The 22,715-nt window shown below is 41.2% G+C and overlaps 1 protein-coding gene across 7 annotated transcripts in view; it reads right to left on the minus strand.

The window, feature by feature from the left end:
- The window catches only part of LOC118171631 (glypican-5-like), a 411,554-nt gene that overhangs the window by 276,014 nt on the left and 112,825 nt on the right, over window positions 1-22,715 (minus strand). For all 7 annotated transcript variants that reach the window (XM_035334914.1, XM_035334910.1, XM_035334915.1 and 4 more), the window contains one exon: window positions 3,824-4,518. In XM_035334914.1, the coding sequence (XP_035190805.1) occupies window positions 3,824-4,518 (695 nt within the window). The remainder of the gene's footprint in view (window positions 1-3,823; window positions 4,519-22,715) is intronic.

A 22,715-nucleotide genomic window follows, 5' to 3' on the forward strand; every position in this document is an offset into this window, starting at 1 on the left:
AGTGCAAGAGCATCCTTCACCCAAAAAAAACATGGTTTAAACAAGATACTTCAGGTTAAGCATATGATCTAGTACTCTGATGAACACGGAGCAACCTCTATATTTTTTAAATGTTTATTTTTACTACTTCCATAATCATAACTTTTATATTTTAAGGACTATAATATTTTACTAAGAGAGAGAGGGAATTTGCCTTGTAATGAATAACCAAGCAAGTAAACTTCCCCCAGGTGCTAGAGACCAGCATGCATTTCAAAACTGCCTCCTCTCCCTGCATTTTACTTGAAGGTATTTTATTTCCACTTAGAATAAAAATAAGAAAACATGAATGATGCACAAATACAGCGTTTGGTTACAGCATAATATGGCAGACTGAATACATGAGAAAACAACACCTGTCTTTAAAACACAGAAAGGTGCAAACAAAGTATGGAGAAAGACTCAAAAATGATAAGGAAGGGGGACCAAACCTGGCCTCTGTATCTGGCACCAAGAAGCAGTCAGGGCTCCTACCAATATGAAAGACAATTAGATTCCAGCAGACAAACCAGAAAGTAATGATTATGATTGCTGATGCTGCAGACTGCGGCTGGCTCACATTAGGTTAAGTAAACTGGATGCAAGCCAGCATCCCTGAACAAACGGCACGGCACAATCCACAGCAATCTGAGCAGAGATTATCAATATTTTCAAGGTGACCTTTCACACATGCTATCCCAGCAAATCAGACAATTCTCATGGCTCTAATGGAGGAGATAGCAGAGGCCAGTCTCTTGAGGTCATGTGCTCTTCATATAAATAAGATTATTTTTTTTTAATTTTATAATAATTGACTGCACCTCATTTGAGCAAAGTACACTATGCACTTTATTGGTTTATTTCAATCCTTCCCCATTTTAAAGAAAACATAATCTAACTTTTCATTATTCATTATCATCCAGGCAGACAGCAAGCTAGAAAAAAAAATTCTAATTTTTAGCCATATTGCTTATTAAAAAAAATGTAAAATGCCTCCTAAAAGGGCAAGTGCATTAATTAAGGCTGCCTCAGGATAAATGAAAATTACTAGGAGTGCTCTGCTTTCCTGAATGAGTTTTCCATAGATTATTTATAATTGAATGAAACCAATTACAGCATTTGTAACGGAAACTATACATACGTTAAACATTTCAATTTTTGCAGAAGGTGAACTGCATGCACAAGAAAAGATCTTTATTTTGTTACAAAGGGAAAACAAAAGAGTCTTACTTTTCTGAAAAAGTAAGTTTCATAGAAGTAAAACTGTATACTAGAAGTACAAAAATCCTGGGTACAAAACCAAGTGAGAGCAGCCCAATAGGGTACAAGTGTAATTGAGAATCAAGGCCCGGATTCCAAGAAACCATCTCACAGACGGAAATCCTGAAGTTGTAGATTCAACTCCTCATTTCTTCAGAGAAGGAAATACAGCTTAATTAGGTTCAATTTTCTAAATAATGGATAGCCTCTGTAACTAATCAGGAAAGTTCTAAATCAATATCAGACTAAATGCTTGCTCCAATAACGGAACATGCTCTGTCTTCAAAATATAATCTTACCTGCAGAAATCCGACACTTGAAAAAGTTACGAACTGAGGATAACAAACTGGCATATAGTTTTCATTTTCAAACAGAAAACATCCTGTGCTGTCCTAGAGCGGTCTCTCAAACAACACCCAACTTTTTTTTTTTTTTTTTTACTTTTTTTTTCTTCTCTTTTTTTTTTTTTTTGTGCACAGATTTCTGTAGTGGGAGAAAACAAAGAACTTTGGGGAAAAGAAAAGGTTTCAAATAGTTTCAAACACAACAGCTCCCTCCGAATTCATTCTTAATGGAAGAAAGAAAATGTTTAAAGTTAGTGAAAGGGAAGTGAGAAAGACCCAGATAAAGTGATTTGAATAGCAATTATCTTTAAGGGTCAAAGATCCCTCAGAGGTAATTCTGCTCCAAAATCAGCTAGAAGCAATGCCCTCATTAACTTCATCTGTAATTATTTGATATTCACCTGGATTACACATTCTACTCCACCAGCACAATAAGCCCCTAGATTGAAGGGCTTATAAATGCAATGCAGAATTCCATTTTAGCATTTTGTAGCATATGCCACTTAAGTTGCATACACTGCAGGAAATACCTGTCAGACCATTTGGGCTGTTAGCAGCCAGGAAGCTTCAGTTTATTCCTAATTATTTCTGTGTAATCGATAATGAAATAGTGTGACAATTTAAAGAGGCACCTACCTATAGTCAGATAAAACTAATAGGTAATAATTCAGAATATATTTTCATTTTCATTTCCTTTCTAGACACACATATAAATAACCTGATAGTGAAAATTAGAGCAGATGTGAGAGTATTGTTGATTATACATCCTAGGCCTAGCACTGCTTTATGGTATATTTTATGATGCTACCAACTTCACATTACCACAAGCAAGATGTCCTACAATGCACATAGGCTCCAACGCCAATTGTGCAGTAGCCAAGAAATTGGACTCATTTTTTCTTAATATTTCACGTTTATCTTCAGATATCAAACTAGCAGATACAGTGGTCATGGATGAAAAGGAAAAGAACATCAAGCAACACGGACTAAGGTAACTCCAAATACACAGTGAAAATTCTGTTGAAGTGTAAAAGTATGTGGGGGGGGGGGATTATTTGTTTAGATAAACAAAGCCTTTTTTTATATTCTGTCAGTATCTGCCTCTGTCAACTCTTCTAAATTGAAGAGAGATGTGACATTAGGTAACTTGGAAGGTTACAAACATGCAGGCATTTTCTACTGGTAAACTATGTTCTTAGTTTAAAAGCACCCTCTGCTGTATCTTCTTCTTTTTTTGTATTTTTCCTCCTCTTACATAATATGATGGCCAGAGTTCAGCATAGGAATTAACTTCACAGATTTCTGCATTTCTTTCTCATTTATTCTCTGCAAGAATTCCTTCCCTGAGAAAGGGGGATCTATCTGCATCTCTTTTTTTTAGATTAGTCTTTCTCCTGCTTAAGGCCACACTACTACATTTTTTTGCATTGACAGTCCTGTGGAACTTGATAGAGATGATGCCAGCAGCACCATTACGCATTTCAGTAGTTTCTGGTCTCATCTTCAACACCTTGAGAGAACACCTGTCAGTCACACGCTACTGTTATTTATGAGACCAACCACATACAAAAGACAGAACCATTTAAATGTATTTAATTCCTCTGCTTGTGTAAATGTTGTCAAATAATTAATTTATTCAATGCTCTTTTTTCAACTTTCATTGGAGGAGTGTACTCACTATAGAACTCTACTACCTTCCTGACGTCTCAATGGTCAGCACAAAAATGAAGCAACTGTAAAATTATGGAAATATTAATTTATTTGCATTTAATTAGAAACACTCACTTCTAAGCCCTTATACTGTTGCTTATGGAAAGCCCCCACACATTACAAATATTCACACGCCAGGGGAACACCGCTCCTGGAGTTCCAGGATCAGATGTTTTAGAGAATGAAAATATGCTGTTGATATCAAGTATAATATGCTCCCCTTGTTTTGTTTAGAAAATTCTGCAGACAAGCCAGAGCTATCTGCTTTACCAAGCTGCTTCTCAAGGAACAAACATTTTCCCCACTTTCATTTCAGTGCAGACTCTGTTGAACCCCATCATAATTATTGGTAATATTTTCACAAACTATTAAAAAAGATCTGGCTGAAAAAATAAAAATTGATCCAAAGACAACACCAAGTTGTTCAAATATTTATTCATCCAATAATGAAACTTATAGATGGGAGTAGGGAATAATTAGAAAGCACTTACTGTAGCAGAGAGCTGTGGTCCATTCAGCTGTGCATGCAGGATGGCTTCATTGATGGAGTTCCGAATTCCTGTCAGTGCCATTTCCAGGTCATGAGAGGCAGCCATCTCGTTCGTCAGATACTCCAGCGTGGAGATATACTCCCTCCATTGGGCATCCAGTTCTGACACACTGGCCAAGCAGCCCCTCATTACGTTGAGGCAATATCCGACACAGGGTCTGATTAGCGTCAAGCCCTGGCAATGAGGGCAGTACTGCATCTTCACCAGCGCTCTGCTGCATTCCTTGCTGAGAACTGCACGTTCAGTAGTATTTATTACTTCGATGCCCAGACTGAGGGCCTGGCTGAGCATCCTACTTGCCCAAAGAGATTTTGACAGCTCTGTAACCATGCTTTTAGAATAGCGTCCAAAAGGATTTACGTCTTGCCTCGTACGTCTTAGACACTCTGTATAGTCCTCTGATAAATCTGTAATTCCTGGGTTTATTAGCCGACTATACACAAGAGGAAAGAGACTGTCAAAGAACCGTAATACTGCACCTTCCACTGTAGTCTCTGCTCCCAGGATGTAGAGAGAGATGTCTCTAAAAAGCTTTTTAACAGGCTCTGCTGCTTCTTTTGCCATAGGTCTGTAAGCTGTCCCAAACAGGGAACTTGTGCGGTTTTCAGCTAAGCGAAGCAAGGACTCAAAGGCCTCTAAAAAAAGGCAGGGGAGAGAGAAAGAAAGATGTCCGATGTTAATAGCCAGCAGCTGCATCTCAGTCACATAACTTCACTGTCCTGAACAAGGACACCAAGAGTTACATGAAATCTGCAATACAAATACACTAATAGTTAATACTGCTTTCATGGGTAATATGTTTAAAAAGACAGGTAAATATCATATGTGCATGATAAAGGCAACTCATAATACACAAGCATTTTCTTAAGAAAATTCTTACTGTATTCTGGCTGGCTGCACCGACCCAAACTCTAGTGGCCAGTGCTGGGCTTCCACAGACAGATCTATCTGGATGGCTTTTGTAACTGCCTCTGCATTTGGACAGCCCAACCAGACACAATACCAAAACATCCTCTACATCAACAACAGATGTTGGTTTCTAGCATGCAGGGAGGGATACAACATTTTTAATGCCTTGTATATGTTCCTATAAAACTCCAGAGAAAAATACTCAAATAGGCAGAATTATGCAAGTCTGGAATTGTAAGACAGGAGTAACTGGTAACAGGAAAGGGTCTGTGATACACCCGTCACAGCACTACTGCTGCGCTGGGCTGCATGAATAATGGTAGAATATCCACCCTTAATAAAACACAGGGTGAAAATTCAAACTTCTTGTAAAGCTGTAATAAAGATGCAGTGAAGTCTGAAGAAGTCAAAGAATAAAACGTACACCTCATCAGTGTACAGAAATGATGATCCTCATTCATTAGTTGTACATCTTCTCCACTACAACTGTTTGAAATGATTTCATAACTTAATAGTTTAATGAAAGCAACATCTTGATAACAACCACAGCTTAAGTATTATTGGCTTTTCATCCCAGATGACCTACTGCTACAAAATACTACATCAACAATGGGAAAAAGAGTGAAGGCCCTACAGTCTTGTCGAGGCTTGTATAATGCATACTTGTACACATTTTGACAGCTGACGTGCAGAGTCAACATGGGCTAGAATGAAAGGCTTGACAAAGCTAACAGAGAAAAAACAACTTTCAGATAAAGCTGCTGGGCAGCAGCTCAATGAAAACTTAAGATAAGTGAATGCAAACAGAAGTTGAAGTCTTTGTTTCACAGAGCTGTGAGTGGGTGGCTGAGATGTACTTCCCACAAAGAACAGCTCAGGGATGAAGGAAAGATGCCACGTGAAGAAATTCTCTGTTAACATTGGCCAGGTCTGGGCTCCAGACAGTGGTCGGGCAGGACTCAACATCAAGTCCTCTATGAACTAAGAATAAAATGAAATTATAAGTGAAATACTTTTTTCCTGAACTTGACTACACCACTTTCAAGTGACCTACAAAAAAAAATAAAAAAATAAAAGTGCAATTGTTAATGCATTTCAAATTGTGAAAGGTAAACGTTATCTGCCCAAAACACTGCGGGAGGTGCTAGAACTTGTAGACAGAGGCAAGGAAGGAATCAATTCCCAAGATTATTTTAAGGACGTAGAAGGCAGTAATCCGAACCATTCCAACTGCTTTCTTTGGAAGCTGTACAACAAAAAGCCTCTGACATAAATCATTCTTGCACTTCTCTGGATGGCAAGTAGTTCCAGTAGAGGCTGGAAGCCTACCACTTTATACCTCCCAAGGACTGGCCAGATAATGGGTTTTCAGTCTAATCCTACTCTGCATTCATCTGAACATCACCGGGTGATTCAGTGCCACATAATGCAAACTGATTTCGCCCAAAGATCAGCTTGGCAAAGGAGCAGACACAATCCTGTAAATCAAGATTAGCATGCACTGGCAAAGTTTAGTAGAAAAGCCTGCCTGCGCAGTGCCTTCCTCTATTACATCTCTCTGGGCAACTAACTTGCTTGTTGTATCAGGAGCATTACAGTCCCTTCACCACAATGGGTGATCTAACCAGACAGATAATGCACAATACTTCATCGTACATTAAATCCTCAATGTTTTACACACACACATGCACACACCCCTCCCACGAGCTGCTTCCTTCTGCCTGAGAACCACTTCAGCGTTCTCACCGGTATTACAACTAGTGCTCTGGAAGTGCTTATAAAATCCTCAAATTTAAAGGAATCAGATACCTTGCCATTTAAAAACAAGAAAGTTCATTCTCAGGCAGAGAAACACCTTGCCAAGTTTCAGAATGAAACAGATTTTTACAGCTACATTAAAAATTCCAAACTGGATTCGTGATGGAAACACTGACACAACCTAAACCACAGCACAGTTAGCTGCGTGCTGCTGCACTATCAACATTTTGTTGTTTGCCAAACCACTTGTTTATTTTTTTTGTAGGGAGAAATCTAACCACTATTTTTCATCACACTGAAAAGACAATGGGGATATTAAAAACATTAAAACAGTGCCCTAGGGGTTTCCTCCTTCAGTTACACCTTTTCTCTTACAGATGTGCAGTTTACATTACACACTGGAAGCAGGGACTCTCTTCAACAATGCCCATATGTTCTTACACTCTTGCCTCTTCCCATCCACTTCTGTCAAGTCTGAACTGCAAACATCCGTCTCCTTATCTGAACAAGACTAAGTGAAATGCATTTACGAATTTGCAACTATCCTCAATTTCCTGAGAATTAACAGCCCCCAGTGAAAGATGAGAGCAAAGCAGTCAGTGATGATGTACATCCCAAAGAAACAGATTTCAGGAGCCTCCTGGGATACTAAGTTGTAGACACTTACGAAACCACATAGCTTTATCTTCAAATCTCTCTTGACTGTCAAAACTATGTATTCAATTAAACAGAAAGGCATTATTCTGACACAAGTATGAAATTAAAATATTTCAGTGTCGTTTATTTTTCATTGCATAACAGAACTGTGATTGTAGATTACTTAATTCCTCCTGCAAATAGAGCCAAAACATCAGACATATGGTACCAAAATAATCTCTGCTGATTGTAGATGTGGTGTAAACATCTGTACTGTGTCACTTATTTCCTTATCGCCATTGGTCGGACACAAAAATAGACTTGTGCTTGCAGGCACTCTAACAATCATCTTTGAGAAGAAAATCTATAGGTCTTTTTTTCTTGTTATAAGGCATTAAGAGATGTTTGAGAATCAAATTACTGGATCAGCTGCATGTTCTTAGAAATAACACGGCTTCGTGCAGTTGAAGTTGGTTTACATTCTGATCGTGCAGAGAAGGCAACCTTAGCATCTCATTTTAAAGGTGATTAATTATGTACTTTTAATGCACTTCTATCGTACTTTGTACAGTTTCTAGATCCCAAAATTTACCAGTTTCCGAAATAGGACATTCATCTGTGCTGCCAAATACAGCAAACCTCGAACTCACAAATGCTGAATCCTAAGCCTAAGCACACTCCAAAGAGAGAATCATAGAATCATAGAATCATAGAATATTCTGAGTTGGAAGGGACCCTTAAGGATCATCAAGTCCAACTCTTGACACCGCACAGGTCTACCCAAAAGTTCAGACCATGTGACTAAGTGCACAGTCCAATCTCTTCTTAAATTCAGACAGGCTCGGTGCAGTGACAACTTCCCTGGGGAGCCTGTTCCAGTGTGCAACCACCCTCTCTGTGAAGAACCCCCTTCTGATGTCAAGCCTAAATTTCCCCTGCCTCAGCTTAACCCCGTTCCCGCGGGTCCTGTCACTGGTGTTAATGGAGAAAAGGTCTCCTGTCTCTCGACACCCCCTTACGAGGAAGTTGTAGACTGTGATGAGGTCTCCTCTCAGCCTCCTCTTCTCCAGGCTGAACAGGCCCAGTGACCTCAGCCGTTCTTCGTACGTCTTCCCCTCCAGGCCTTTCACCATCTTTGTAGCCCTCCTCTGGACACTCTCCAACAGTTTCATGTCCTTTTTATACTGTGGTGCCCAGAACTGCACACAGTACTCGAGGTGAGGCCGCACCAGCGCAGAGTAGAGCGGGACAATCACCTCCCTTGACCTACTAGCGATGCTGTGCTTGATGCACCCCAGGACACGGTTGGCCCTCCTGGCTGCCAGGGCACACTGCTGGCTCATATTCAACTTGCTGTCTACCACGACCCCCAGATCCCTCTCTTCTAGGCTGCTCTCCAGTGTCTCATCGCCCAGTCTGTACGTGCAGCCAGGGTTTCCCCGTCCCAGGTGCAGGACCCGGCACTTGCTCTTATTGAACTTCATACGGTTGGTGATCGCCCAGCTCTCCAACCTATCCAGATCCCTCTGCAAGGCCTTACCACCCTCATTCGAGTCCACGACTCCTCCAAGTTTGGTGTCATCAGCAAACTTGCTCAAAATACCTTCTATTCCTACATCCAGATCGTTTATAAAAATATTGAAAAGTACCGGCCCTAAAATGGAGCCTTGAGGGACCCCACTAGTGACCGCCCGCCAGCCTGACGCAGCCCCATTTACCATAACCCTTTGGGCCCTGCCCGTTAGCCAATTGCTCACCCATTGTATGATGTTTTTATTTAGCTGTATGGTGGACATTTTGTCCAGTAGGATCCTATGGGAGACCGTGTCAAAAGCCTTGCTGAAGTCCAAAAAAATCACATCAGCTGGTTTCCCTTGGTCCACCATACGGGTGATCTTATCATAAAAGGAAATCAAGTTAGTTAGGCAGGACCTACCCTTCACAAACCCATGCTGGCTGGGACCAATGACTGCTTTGTCCCCCAGGTGCGCCTCAATAAGTTCGAGAACCATCTTCTCCATGATTTTACCAGGCACTGACGTGAGACTGACAGGCCTGTAATTGCAAGGGTCTTCTTTCTGACCCTTCTTGAAAATCGGCACAACATTTGCCAGCTTCCAGTCTACCGGGACCTCTCCAAATTCCCAGGATCGTTGAAAAATAATTGAGAGAGGTTCCGCGATGACGTCCGCCAGCTCTTTCAGCACCCGGGGGTGAATCCCATCCGGACCCATGGACTTGTAGGGATCGAGGTGGAGTAGCAAATCCCACACACGTTCAGGGTCGGTTGGGAGTTTGTCATCCCCACCGTCCCGGTCCTCCAGCTCGGGGCACCCTGGGTCCCAAAGCCCATCATCGGCAATGAAGACAGAGGCAAAGAAGGCGTTAAGCGTCTCTGCTTTGCCTACGTCATCGTCTGTGAGGAGACCTTCCCTATCAAGGAGCGGCCCTATGTTTTCTTTAGTTCTCCTTTTTCCATTCACATATCTAAAAAAACCCTGTTTGTTTTCTCTCACAGACACAGCCAGCTTCAACTCTAGGCGTGCTTTGGCCACACGAACTTTCTCCCTACAAACACGAACAGCATCCCTGTATTCTTTCCATGACACCTGGCCCTCCTTCCAGTAGCGAAACACTCTCTGTTTCCGCCTAATCTCCATTAGAATGTTCCTGGTCAGCCACGCCGGCCTCCTGCCCCGCCTGCCTGACTTGCGATATTTAGGAATTGCCTGATCTTGTGCTTCTAGGAGGCATCGCTTAAAGAATGACCAGCTCTGGTGGACATCGAGGCCTTCAAGAGCAGTTTCCCAGGGGACCTTGCTGACTAGTTCCCTGAGCAGCCTGAAGTCCGCTTTCCCCATATCTAGGGATGAGGTTTTTTCCCCATATCTAGGGATGAGGTTTTTTGAAATATTTGATCGTCTTTCACAGCCTTTCATCTCAACCCTCCACCAACAGCAAGGGACCATAACATGTAAACATATTGGTTATGAGCAGAAATAAGTCACAAGCAAAATTCTCCAGAAGTTGAGGAAGACATGATATATAGTTTGCCTTCATTTAGTATTAAAATAAATAAGAAGAGAACCACATTTGTTCTCATGTTCTTCAAGAGCAGCTTTTTGATTTCAAGCTACAGGGAGACAAACAACAGCCAGCTTTGGATTTGGAACTAACACACCAGTAGTTCATTAATGAAATCAGGCAACATCACCTTCCAGGGGGAGAACTTTGTTCGGATTGTTTCTCAGGCACCCACAAAATAGCTGACACAACCACTGAAGAGTCTGTGACAGTCAAACACAACTGATCAAATAGAGCTCACCTCTGGAAACTTCACATCTGAACAGCTGATGTTTGAAAATCAGCTTCTGGAGACAAGCCCAGTTATGACAAGATGCCACGGCGGCTTTGCTGCACAGAGGCTGCCAGGCCAAGCAGCTAAACAGTTTGCATTCTGGGCTTACAGTCTGGCTCCTACTGTTCACATACACTGAAAAATTTATTATGCTCAATGTAACACAAACATTGCTTCGCACGTATGATATCCATGCTTACTCACCACAAGCATGGCATAGCTTGGTTTTGAGCGACAGCTCCCTGCCAAGCCATACATATTCTGATTCTAACAGGAATGCATCCACCCTGATGCAAAGAATGCTTTACTTCTTTTAAACCAGCCACCAGCTACATTTCATGTACCTAATGAAAAAAAAAAAAAAATCACAATTGAGGCCTGACTTATTTCATACTAGCTTCCTGCACCGGTGTTACACCATTGCCTTCAATAGGATTTAATCCCAATTCAGCCCGTCGTAATGTCAGAAGCAGCTGCATAAGTCAAGTGTTTTTGCTAAAGAAAGCTGCAAACAGAGTGAAGAGGGAAAAACAGATTCAGGAGGCTTTATCAGTCTGTCTGAAACTGCTGTGCCAGCATTTCCCAAAGATTTCCTCTAGTCTTCCTTCCACCACCTCAAGTTTTGTTTGAGGGAAAAAAACAGACGTTCAATGATAGTATAGACTAAAGAAACTCCTCAGACCGCAGTTTTCCAAGAAAATCTGGAATCAAGTATGACAGCTGTGCACAGAGAGTTTCCTTCTCTCTTTTCTTCCAGATTTTCACAAAATATTGAAATCCTTGTTCAGTAAGCAACTACAGGGTCGAGATGGCAGCATCAGGAGCAGGCTAAGCACCTTGCAGCTCAGTGGGTTACGAATCAATCCAAATGCAATGTTCCTTTCTTTCCACGTGTCCAACACTGCAATGGTAGTGTGGGAACCATTTTCCCCAAACAAAGTCAATCTAAGCACCAGACACCTCTGTGCAGCAGAGGCTCAGATGTAGTGGGCCTATTCTGGCTGAAGCCCCTTGTCGTCAAAGACCAACGTCATAAAAGTGAGTGCAATGACACGCAGATGTAGAAGGCAAGTCACTGTTATTGCCATTGTGCTTCTGTGTGCGACTCCGAGCTGGCAGCTAGCCCACAGCACTGACAAGGTAAGACCACCCTGCCAATGCAATGGCTCCCACCACATTAATAATTCCTTACGGTCTGCAATAATTGAAAGCATGCTAACTTCAACAAGAACAACAAACACCACACTAGTAAAAGGGAAAACATTGTCTTAGAAACATTACTGAAACTATTTAGTAATATTCAATAAACCAGAAGTAGCAACAAACACGGAATCTATCTCTACAGGAATAACATCTGCATACATTTTACATTTGAGTGTGATCATGAAAGAAGAATGACAAATTTACGTAGCTCCACTATTTCTTTGGTCTCTTAGGACCACACTAATATTTGGCTCCTTTCCCTTCAACATCTTGCACTTATTACGAAGTTACAGAATGAATGAAAGCTACAGTTTGTTGAACAATAGCTTCCTTTCAATGCTTTCAAGTCCTTTAAATCTTCTGCATCTTTATGGTTTGCCAAAATACAGGACAACATATTAATGTTTTGCAGCAGTAGGAATGAAGAACAAATTATTTGCAATTTGATATACAGGGCACTAAGTACACAGCAGGAAGTCACACATGTACATATCTACATGACACACATGATAAAATTCAGAGTTCTACGATATCAGATATGCAATGACCTCCAAATATATTTACAAGCGTAAAAACAAAGACTGCTCAAATAGCATCATTAACCAACACGAGCAGGGTTTTGTTTCTTTGTTTTTAAGATCTTACAGTTACTTTGAAAAAGAACGTAAGTGCAAACAGAATTGTCATGTTCGCAGAGACAGCACCTGAAATCCATTTATTCATTAAACTACTTTTGAAAACTTGTAACTTGAAGCTTCATTTCTTTGCTACTGGCGAAATGTCACAATATGGAACGTCGAGGACTGGATGTTTTCTTCCGATTTATCCTGAATTATTATGCTAAATGAAGTTCCACAACTTTTTACAAATACCCTAGTTTTTCATGTGTTGTTACTTTCAGAATGGCAGGCTTCCTAGATATAAATGCAGTTGCTTTTCACAAAGTTGATGAGAAATAACATTTTAATAAATATCATTTTATCAAAGGGCTCATGGAAGTAAGATGTCCAACATGCAGGAAACTTTGCAAGCTTGCTCCTAACCATTTTGGCCAGAGAAAAATCTGCAAACTCTCAGAAGCTAGGTCAAGTGGAAGCACCTCTTGTTTTCTACTCACCTCCTGTGGCTGCTTTAAGCACAGAATGGGAAACAGAGACCCAAAAGCAAGAAGGCAAAGTTAGCGTTGGGAAGGGGGGAAAGGGAAGCTTGAATTCACTCACCGTGACAGCAAAGAGAGAGTGCTACCTTTACAAGCTCATCAGTTCTTCAGAATACAACTCAGACAGAGAAAAAACAACTGCTTTGCATTACAGCACTTAGGGGCAAGGTCTTTACACTTAGCAGTCTCTCCCTGAGCATACCTATGTTGGTAACATCAGCTAAATATTGCATCGTGTACCTGTTGATAGAAACCTCTGCTCAAGTTGAATAGTAAGAAGTCTACCTCCTCCTAATAGCTATGGATAACGTGATTAACAAGAAATCAATGGGTAGCATTAGTTACAAGTTATGATCATCCTTCTACCCTCTGCTCAGTTCCAAAAATATTTAAGCCTGTTTTCAACTTATGAAAACCTCTGAAAAGTTACAAGTGCTTTAAAAAAAAAGTCTAGCAATGAGACTTGAAAGGCATATGGCCACCTGGTCTTTCCTCGGTCACATCCCCTGTACCAGGGCAGCATTTTGCCAGGTATAACACTGGGAAGGGAAGGCCTGCTGCAATCACAGAATCACATATGAGTTTCAGAGTTCTGTAGTGCAGGCAAAGCTAAGACACTTAAAGAAAAGTGGTTTCCAAATGGTCTGTTGGGAGACTGACTTCCAGTAGCAGCAAGAGAAACCAGCACCATTACGCACCATCTGAAAATGAGCATCACGGCATAAAAATTAGCTTTGTCCTTTATGTATACACAAACCTATTCTTTGCCGCCTTGGCACAGCTGTGCCATTGTACAGGAAGCAACCACCCCTTCTGACTGCCATCCCTGGCCATCACACACTTCCTTTCAGGAAGCAAGCGTTCCTACAGCATGTTCTCCTCCCCCTCTTCCATAAACTTAACCAGCTTCTTTACCATGCCATCTTGTACCAGAAGGAGAGGAGAAAACAGGCAGATCGGATTTTGGTGTGACTGATGAATGTTGAAACCTTTAACTTTGGGTTCTCTTTTGGTGAGTATTCAGTCCTGGCAGTGTCAATACTAGATGTGGTATCACCAAACTTAAAATAGGCTCATTGCTACACAGGCTGGAGATGCAAAGGAAGAGAGGTAGGCAGACAATGTAAGCCTAGCAGATGCCTTACCCACAATAGAGCAGTCCAGTGACAGGCAGCTTTTCTGCTCTGCTTGTTTTGCCATGAAATCAGATAACCAATTCCGCAGTCTGCATGCTGGGGAATACATCCAAATTGCTGGAAATAGTAACACACTTTTTTCAAATTAAACAGCCTTATCGTTAAGGAAATCAACAATCTAACAAAGCTGCAACTAGCTGCAATAGTATTTATCAAAGAGACTAGAAAAGGCTTTACATTCTTGCTGTGCCAAATCATACCTGCCCATGTCTTCACATCCTGACTTCTTACAGAACGGACTATCTGGAAGTTTACAGAAAAAAACTTCTCTAAGTTTTTATGCTTGACAAAAATAGCTACCGTTTGCTAACTTGATTTTGAACTGCTTGCTATTTATTTTGCCTGCAAACTTTTTGTGAATAGAATGACAGAGAGGAATTAAATTTAGCTGTTTATTATTTCTGTATACTGCATGTCAGTACATTTGCATAGTACTTCTATATGCAGCACTTAGAATGCAATTACTCCTTTTCAATCTGAGCAGTTTCAAGTAAAACCAGATCAGTTGACCAGCAGAAAGCTGGAGACCAGATGTGGCATTAACCTTTTATGACACCTCTGGGCATGCACTGACATAAATAAAGCAAACAGTTCCTCTGGAATATTTGTGCAGTACGAGGCTGACAGCATCACAGTGCCAAGATGATCTAGAAAAGGAAAAGCCCTGAGGACAGCGGCTATCGGTGCTACTCTCCTTCCATCAGGACACAGTTCCGGAACAGCATGTGTACAATTTATACCTCTCAAATTTGCGTCTGCCAGCTATTACTTAGTAACACGAATTCACAGCTTTAACAGGAGTTGGGCCAAAGTAACTGAACTGAGAATTACAGCTGTGCTTCAGGAGTATCAGCTATGCTTTTCGTTTGTTTTCCAAGAACAGCTACTTTATATAAAAATTCTCACAATATACAAGGGAAAAAACCACCAGTAGTTGTGTATCTACACTGCAAAAAGGTAGTTGGATTCTTCAGGTAACCATCCTGAAAGATCTTAGAGGGTTTAACAGCCCCCTGAGACTGGGTGCAGAAACAATGTTAGGTGATTGACTTGATCAGTCCTTGGAACACGAACTGGAAGCCACAGCTCCAGCAAGCAGCGTACCACTCCCATGCTGCCTTACAGCACTAACCACTTGCAAAAGAGCTCAGGATGACAACTCTGTAATAATCAAAATTTCAAGATAAATCCACAGAAGCAGTCTATAAATCGCTCAAATTAAGTCTGACTGAAATATTCTACTGAAAAAAGGTTTTACAAAAAAAAAAAAAAAAAAAGCTGCTGCTTTTATTTTTCAGCTTAAAACCCTGTGCACAGCTGCAAAGATATACAGTGAACTGAAAAGTCATTTCTCCTTAGAAAATAAAAAAGCTTTCCTGTAAACATAAACAACAGCTTGGACAATATTTTCTTTAAAATCAACCCTAGATCATTACTTTTCTGGAAGAGGCAAACTCCCAGCATCTTTTCACACAAAGTTCTTGCTGTGCTTACTTTTGACACATAGGAGTATTACTGCAAAAACATAGCCAGCCCCAAAAGGTAAGCATGTTGGCCCAGCAATCCCAACTTGCACAGTGCTAGACAGGATTTATGCTGGGCCCTAAAAAGCTGCTCACAGTTTGGTTTCTTCAGAACAGATACTCAGCACGTATGGCTGCAACTCCTTTGAATGAGCAGAACCTCCAATGCCAAAGTCTTGAACAGGTTTTGTGCCATTTTCAATACACAACTAATTGTTAAACTGCAACTGCACGTTTCTCAGAACTCACCAGGTTGTCACTGAAATACACAGCAAAAGACAGAATTCGAGCTATGTGCCTAGGAAAGAAAGCCAGGGCATGCCTACATCTGAGGCCAGCCAGGGAGGTAACTGGGGGGGCAATGGCACACGCAAAGTACCGACACAGACCTGCTACCGCCACCGGGAGTGGTGCAGAACAATTACCTCCTTCTTTCTGGGGCCTGTAGCAATTCCTTCCCGCATGGGTGACCAATTTCTCAGTGCTGTGAAATCACCACACTACGTATGCTTGCATGCAAATAGTTTTACTGCAGTCTCTAGGATTTAAGTGTTTCACATGATCTCCTCCCACAGACTGCTGGACAGAACAGAAGGCTATTGCTTCTACTTGGATTTCCCAAGAGGACTGCTTTTATTAGAAGTGCGTTTGGAGCGAGATACTTAGCACATACAGCGTAGCTTCCAGACCTAAAGCAGACACGGGGAAGAATCTCGGAGCATTCACCACTGCAGGACAGGCTGTGTCATTTATCAGTGCTACAAATGCACTGGGTCTGCATAGGGTACAAAGAACTTCCTAACTGGAAACCATGCCTGGGTGAGGGCGAGGACACCACGTAAATGACAACACATGTAGGACATATAAAAGTGTGTTCTGGAACGAATCATAGCTAACTGTGGACTACTGCTACATGAAAACCAGAAGCTCCAAAACGCAGTTAGGTGAGGAGCCATCTAATGCACAAGTCAAATGTGGATATGCAGAAATAGCGCCATGAACTGCTTGAGACTATTCCAAACACACAATGCCAGAAACTGCTTGTGCAGCCTTCCTGCAAATGAAAACCCCAGAGAAGGTGAAAGCTGTGCCAATGACACATGGTGCCAGGCACTAATACCAGAGGGGAAGAGATGCCACCAATGGAGAGAGGAAGGGCATCTATTTTGGTGGGCTACTGGGGCTCAAACGCATTGCAGATTTGACACAGTCAGGCTCAGAGAGCAAGCAAATTGGGCTTGCGACAAACACTGCAGAGTTCTCTGCCACCTGGTTTACATCGGGGCACTGATGACCCTTGAGACACTGACCACTGGCTATGTTACCCACTGGGTAAGTATAAAACGTAACATATCCCTAGAAAACAGATGCAATCTACACTTCCATCAGAGTATTGAGTGCTCTCTAAAACCTGCCTCTGATGAACTGCTGCGCTGCATGTTCATGTTTCCTGGCCGAGAAGCCACACAAGAACACAGATGAAATTGAGGTATTATATTCGCATACCTCTGGTGTATTAAATACTATGGAGAAAGGAAAGGATACAGTATTTTTTAAAGATTTGTGATTTTTTTTTCCAATATGTAACAAGAAAGAACCAAAACTCTCTTAAGTCCAACAAGACAAAGCAGGAATACAGTCTACTCAGATGTAAGAGTTTTTTCATTCTTCTGGGTATATTTTCATTAGCAGAAGAACAAGCAGACAGGAGTCTCCAGGGAGAATTTTCTTGACCCTCTGATTATGGAGTTCAACTGGCAGTAGGAAAACTAATACGTTTGTTTCAGGAGGTCATGAACCATTTCATGATTTCCAGCTGAATTAGTTAGGTGGTCTATTATGACTCATTTCTAAAAATCTAGGAGAAAAATAGCCACAAAAGACAGGGTTAGCTTAACAAAACAGATTTGTTTCCCCTCTTCAAGCCTATGTGCTAATGTAGAAATGTAAAATAAAATTCAAGTTCCATTTGAGGGCTAAGGTCACAAATAAGACAATCTTTTTTTCTTTTCTTTTCCTTTTTTTTTTTTTTTTTGAATCTATACCAAATCTGCATTTATCAACAATTTATCAACAACTTTAAAATGAAGAAAACAATCTTTATGTAGGGAACAGCAGTAACGTGACCCTGTGTGTTCAGCAATGAAGACTGCCTAACCCAGCACTGCCAGCTGGCTGAAGAACTGTGCTCCATGAGCTCACATGCTTCTAGCTCTCAGATGCAAGAAGGAAAAGGATCATTGCTCACCATGGCAGTCAGACTGATTGGCAGTATTAGCAATCACGGTGTACTTCTAGTTTCAAAATAAGGGGCCTGGACACCTTTCATCTGTTTCTTCTGATTCTAGACTGGGTAACATCAACTTCACCTTGCAGTACTGTGAATCTACCAACTTCACCCATCCTTCTTCCTTGGACTGGTTTACATAAGGAAGCCTAAACAAAATAAGCTAAAGTAAAAATAAAAGCCCAAATGCTAAGTGTTGTTACAGAGACAGTCCTTCCAAACAGTTTCTGCACGCAGTTTTAATTGAGTGGTTTTCATGCCTTTCAGGTTTTATCTACTAAAATATCAACACAGCATCCTCACCCAAATTTCAGCTTAAAATACTCTTTGTATTGTTCCACAGACCAGCTATGAACCGCTAAATGTGTTCTCCACAGAGTAAGAGAGAGCCTTTGGACCCTTCCACAATACACTGAAAAGTATATAGACACCTACATTAAAGGCATTTGCCTTTGATTACAGATACAGGCAAGTATGCTTACAAACAAAAAAAACCTTTCCTGCAACATCTATTTCCAGCTGTCTCCTTTTGTAGATTATTTTGCAAATTTATTTGATAGCAGAATGCCACAACACAGTTGTAAGGACATTTGCTGGAAGAATCTGACCTGTTCAAGGGGTTTCTTTATAGTTACCACAAAGAATTGCACTGCATTCCTGAAGAAAATGTGGAAAAGACTTCCATGACTGACTTCAACAGACACTGAATCCAAGTCACTAAGCTTAGGAAAATAGACTGGGTGCTGCTTTTTAAAGTTTCACATGCTCACAAAGCCTCTCTCAATGGGAAAATTAGAGGTGGAAAAATACTTAACGTAGTCCCATAAAATATAACATTTTTCTTTATGATGAAGAGCTTCTCCTCGATTTATCCTCCCAAATTCCTTCATGTAAAAAGACTGGCATGTGTTCAGCATATGGGTCACTGCTGGCAGAAGTACAGATGTTGGCAATTTGATAGCTAGCCAGATGTTTGCAGGGAATTAGCTCCAGTTATTCCACTGGGAAAACACATGCCTATTTTTCTCCCCAGATTCCCTCCTTAAACAAGGAAAATCCTATAGGTAAGTTTTTCCAAGCACATTGACTACAGAAATATTTTACAGAACAGAAATCCCATCTGCAGCAATGAAGACCGAAGATCAAAGCAATGAAACAGCATTTTTTAAATGCAGAAAATTGTGCGCTCCCTGGCTGAAAGGCACCGTGACACTGTACTGCAACATTGCCACACATATCCCGACACCCTCCGAGAGGAGTAGGGCTTCACAAGATCACAGAATTTGCTTAAGTTCAAGAAGTTGCTTAATTACAATCCTATGTTTGCTTATTCATCCCTAAAGTCTATTAGTGGTCAGATATCAATTGAATCCACAATTTATTTCTTTGCAGGAGTAGCAGCAGCAGAGGAATTTTCTGAGAGAGGAAAAGGATAGGCTCAAAAAAAATAAAGAATACATAAATCTGCCTTGTTTGTTTCAAGTTCCTCTACAGAAAGCTTTGGGGCTTGGATCTCAGCGAGTTGACTCATGGATCGGCCTGAGTTATGATGAGTTAAGAAGCTCCCCTAAGCACTCCTGAAGTTTGCACATCTGAAGACTTGAGGCTTGTTAAGTGAGCAACAGTTTCTCCTCTGGGCTTGCTGACCTTCAAGAACTGCTACAGAAAGATCATTTGTGATTTTGATTGATGGCGTATCTTAAAGTGCTGACATTCATTTTGTTAACAGGGGTTCTTGAGACAGGTCACCAGAGAGAACACGACACCCCATTAAGTTCCCACTTAAGTAAATTGTCCACGTGCCCTCACCTGCAAGATGCGAGAGACATGCATGCTGCAGTAATGCCCCTTCTCTCAGCTCAGAGGTGCCCCTTGCCACAGGACGTGCTCACTCCTGAGGGAGAGAAGGGCACACAACCCAGTCTGCCCATTTTTCTGGCACACTTTTTACCTACTATGTCACAACTCCGCAAAAATGCCTCATAAAGGCTTGCAGAGCTTGTTTTCTTCCTTTCAGCCTCTTCCCACAAGAAGGAGCAATCCTCTCATTTTTCACTCCTGAGTGTCACACTTTTCATTTCAGGCCCCGACTCAGTAAGGTATTTAAGCACGAGCTTTACCTGCTGAGGACCACTGATGTTCCCAAAAACCTCACTGGGTGCAGGCCCAAACAGAGACAAAGGGAAGGTTTTGTGGGAACGCATTCCAGCTTTTCTCTCCTACTTTCTCAGCGCTACTGAAGTCATCACTTTGCTCCCTCTACAGCTTACAGCTATGTGGTACATCACCATGGTATTTTTGTTAAGCATTGGTCATTAGCGATGGAAACTCAATTATAGAAACATTATACTTTGAATTGTGGGTCAAACCAGCTGTCAAATGCATCTGTCATACTGAAGTTTTAATATAAAATTGTTAAAACCACTCATAAATATACAGCCTTTATAGTTCTCTTTAAAGTTTTGTGATCTTTTACTCAGCAACATAACGAAAAAGAGAATTGCAGATAAATCACGATAATAATGAAAGCAAATTAGCCATTACGGTACAGCAGACTTCCAACAGTTAGTGAACTGACGGAAGATTGATTGCAGCAATATAATGCTGCCTTTAATTACAATTCAGAGCTTCCCTTTCCAGGTAGATTAAGAGACCATAGCAAGCGGGTATGCAGAATTAAAGCACCAAAGCTATGATCAGCATCAAAACTGATCTGCATAAACACTCTCTTAAACCTCAGCAAGCCCCGACTAAGCCGGTGGAGTTTTCTAGGAACGAGAGAGTCTCGTGCATGCAAGCAGCACTGCAGAACAGCAGTCCTTCGGAAAACTGAAACCATCCACAAGCAAACAGTTCGACAGATAGGTTAAAAGGATGGCAAGGAAAACTCAAAACACTATAGGAAAGATTGGACACATCTAAAATATTTGGCCTCTATCACATGCCCTTTGCGAATGGCGTGTTACTCAATACCCCCATTTGCAAAGAAGCCTGGGGAGCTGCCCGAACTAACAAAGGAGCACAATGCCTTCGTGAGACACGTGCAAGCATCGCTGCTGCAGAGGGACCTCTCTGTGACAGAGCTGTAAGCTGCAGCTATGACATTTTATTTTACCATCCATTATGCTGAGCAACTGTCTCCCTGCTTCTAAGTACACTGGGTATGTTCATTGACAGCTTGTTCCCCTACTGGTCAGAAAATTACCAAAGCCCAAAGTCTGAAATTTCCCTTCAGAGCTATGACAGAAACCCCAGCTCGTGCACATCTCAGATATAAAAAGGCATAGTGAAACATTTCCAGTAAGCAGCCATCCTCTTTACTATAGCCATAGTGCTGACTTCTCACCCATGCAATGTTTTTAATTCTCTGCCATGTTATCAGTTATTTTTACGCACTCTCACAAGAAAAAAGTTTAATTCTCACCAGCAAGTACAGAGCTCCTCAATATAGTCACTTGCTGTTCTATCCTACAAACTTAACTTTCAGTGTTCATTTTGGTCCTAACTTTGTATAATTCATATTAAATTAAAATACATATGGGCACCAACAAATGCTCAACTAAGAAAGTATGAAAATTGTCTTTCTAAAATGCTTATCTTCATTTCAAGGTCATAGGGAATCAATAAAAATAATTTAGCTTTGCACCCTACTAATCTAGGTATCATGCTCTTAGTACAAATCCCAAAACTTTTTTTTCCCCCCTGGAATTTTAAAAGATAGCTTCCACAGTTTAATTTCTGCTCTCTGAACCCCCAAAAATGATTGCTTATTTTAACAAATACCCTTTGGCATGAAACTTTATCTGTATAACCCTGCACTGGGATCAATCCCTTCAGAAGCGTTGGGGGGGAGGAAAAAAAGTGAAAAACAAAAACCACAAGAGGAACCACCACCCAAGCAAATACGGGTATTACCAATAGACTGAAATGAGAAGGTCACAGATAAAACTTGAGAAATTTTAGGCTCTGAAGAAAAACACATTTGCTGTGTTTTAGACCCAGTTCAAGAAAGCGTTTTGGCATATGCGAGGTTGATACTGTTTCAGCAATACAGTCCTTAATCCACAAAATCCCCACAGAACTTCAGTGCACACTTAAGTTTTCTGCCAAGAAAGAGGATTTGTGAAACTGGCCTTAAACTTTGCAAAATCATCAGAATTGTATATGGCCGTCTGAATTCCTCTGACAAACCGCTTGCCTTCTCGTTCCACCAATGTCAGACTGTTGACGTGTATTCTCTTGTCGTTCAGTTCTATTTTAACGCTGCTCTTCCACAGAATTATGGGGGGGAAAATGATGTTCATTTCATTATTCTAGTACGGGAAATTTTATATACCAGCAGCTCCTCACACATTGGCCTTGGCCAAAAATTTTCCAGTCTCCTGGAAACATCATTCCTTAAAGGCCTCAAAACATCATAACCAAAGGCATTTAGATGCTCATTCGCTACCTTTCACTGGCTGCAGCAGTTCCCTGGCCCACCTGTGCCACTTCATGCAAAGCTTCAATGTCCTCTAAGCTTTAAGATGTCATGATTTTGTGCAGAGATATTATGTGTAACTACTTGCAAATCCCCTTATAAATTTCCATTTGATACCTTTCTACAGGTCATAATACAGATCTCAACCACCACCACCTGGTTCTGGTCTAGGCAGCTAGCGGGTGGGAGCAGGGCCCAATCCTCCTACTCTCATCAACTAAAGGAGCTCTCACAATGTAGATGTCTCCGGGATTGGATTATTCCTACAGACATGCCTCACCTGCAACAAAGACTGAGGGAGGGTAGATGCTGCTGAAAAAGGT

Source organism: Oxyura jamaicensis, chromosome 9 (genome assembly GCF_011077185.1).
Source record: "Oxyura jamaicensis isolate SHBP4307 breed ruddy duck chromosome 9, BPBGC_Ojam_1.0, whole genome shotgun sequence".
Lineage (NCBI taxonomy): Eukaryota > Metazoa > Chordata > Aves > Anseriformes > Anatidae > Oxyura > Oxyura jamaicensis.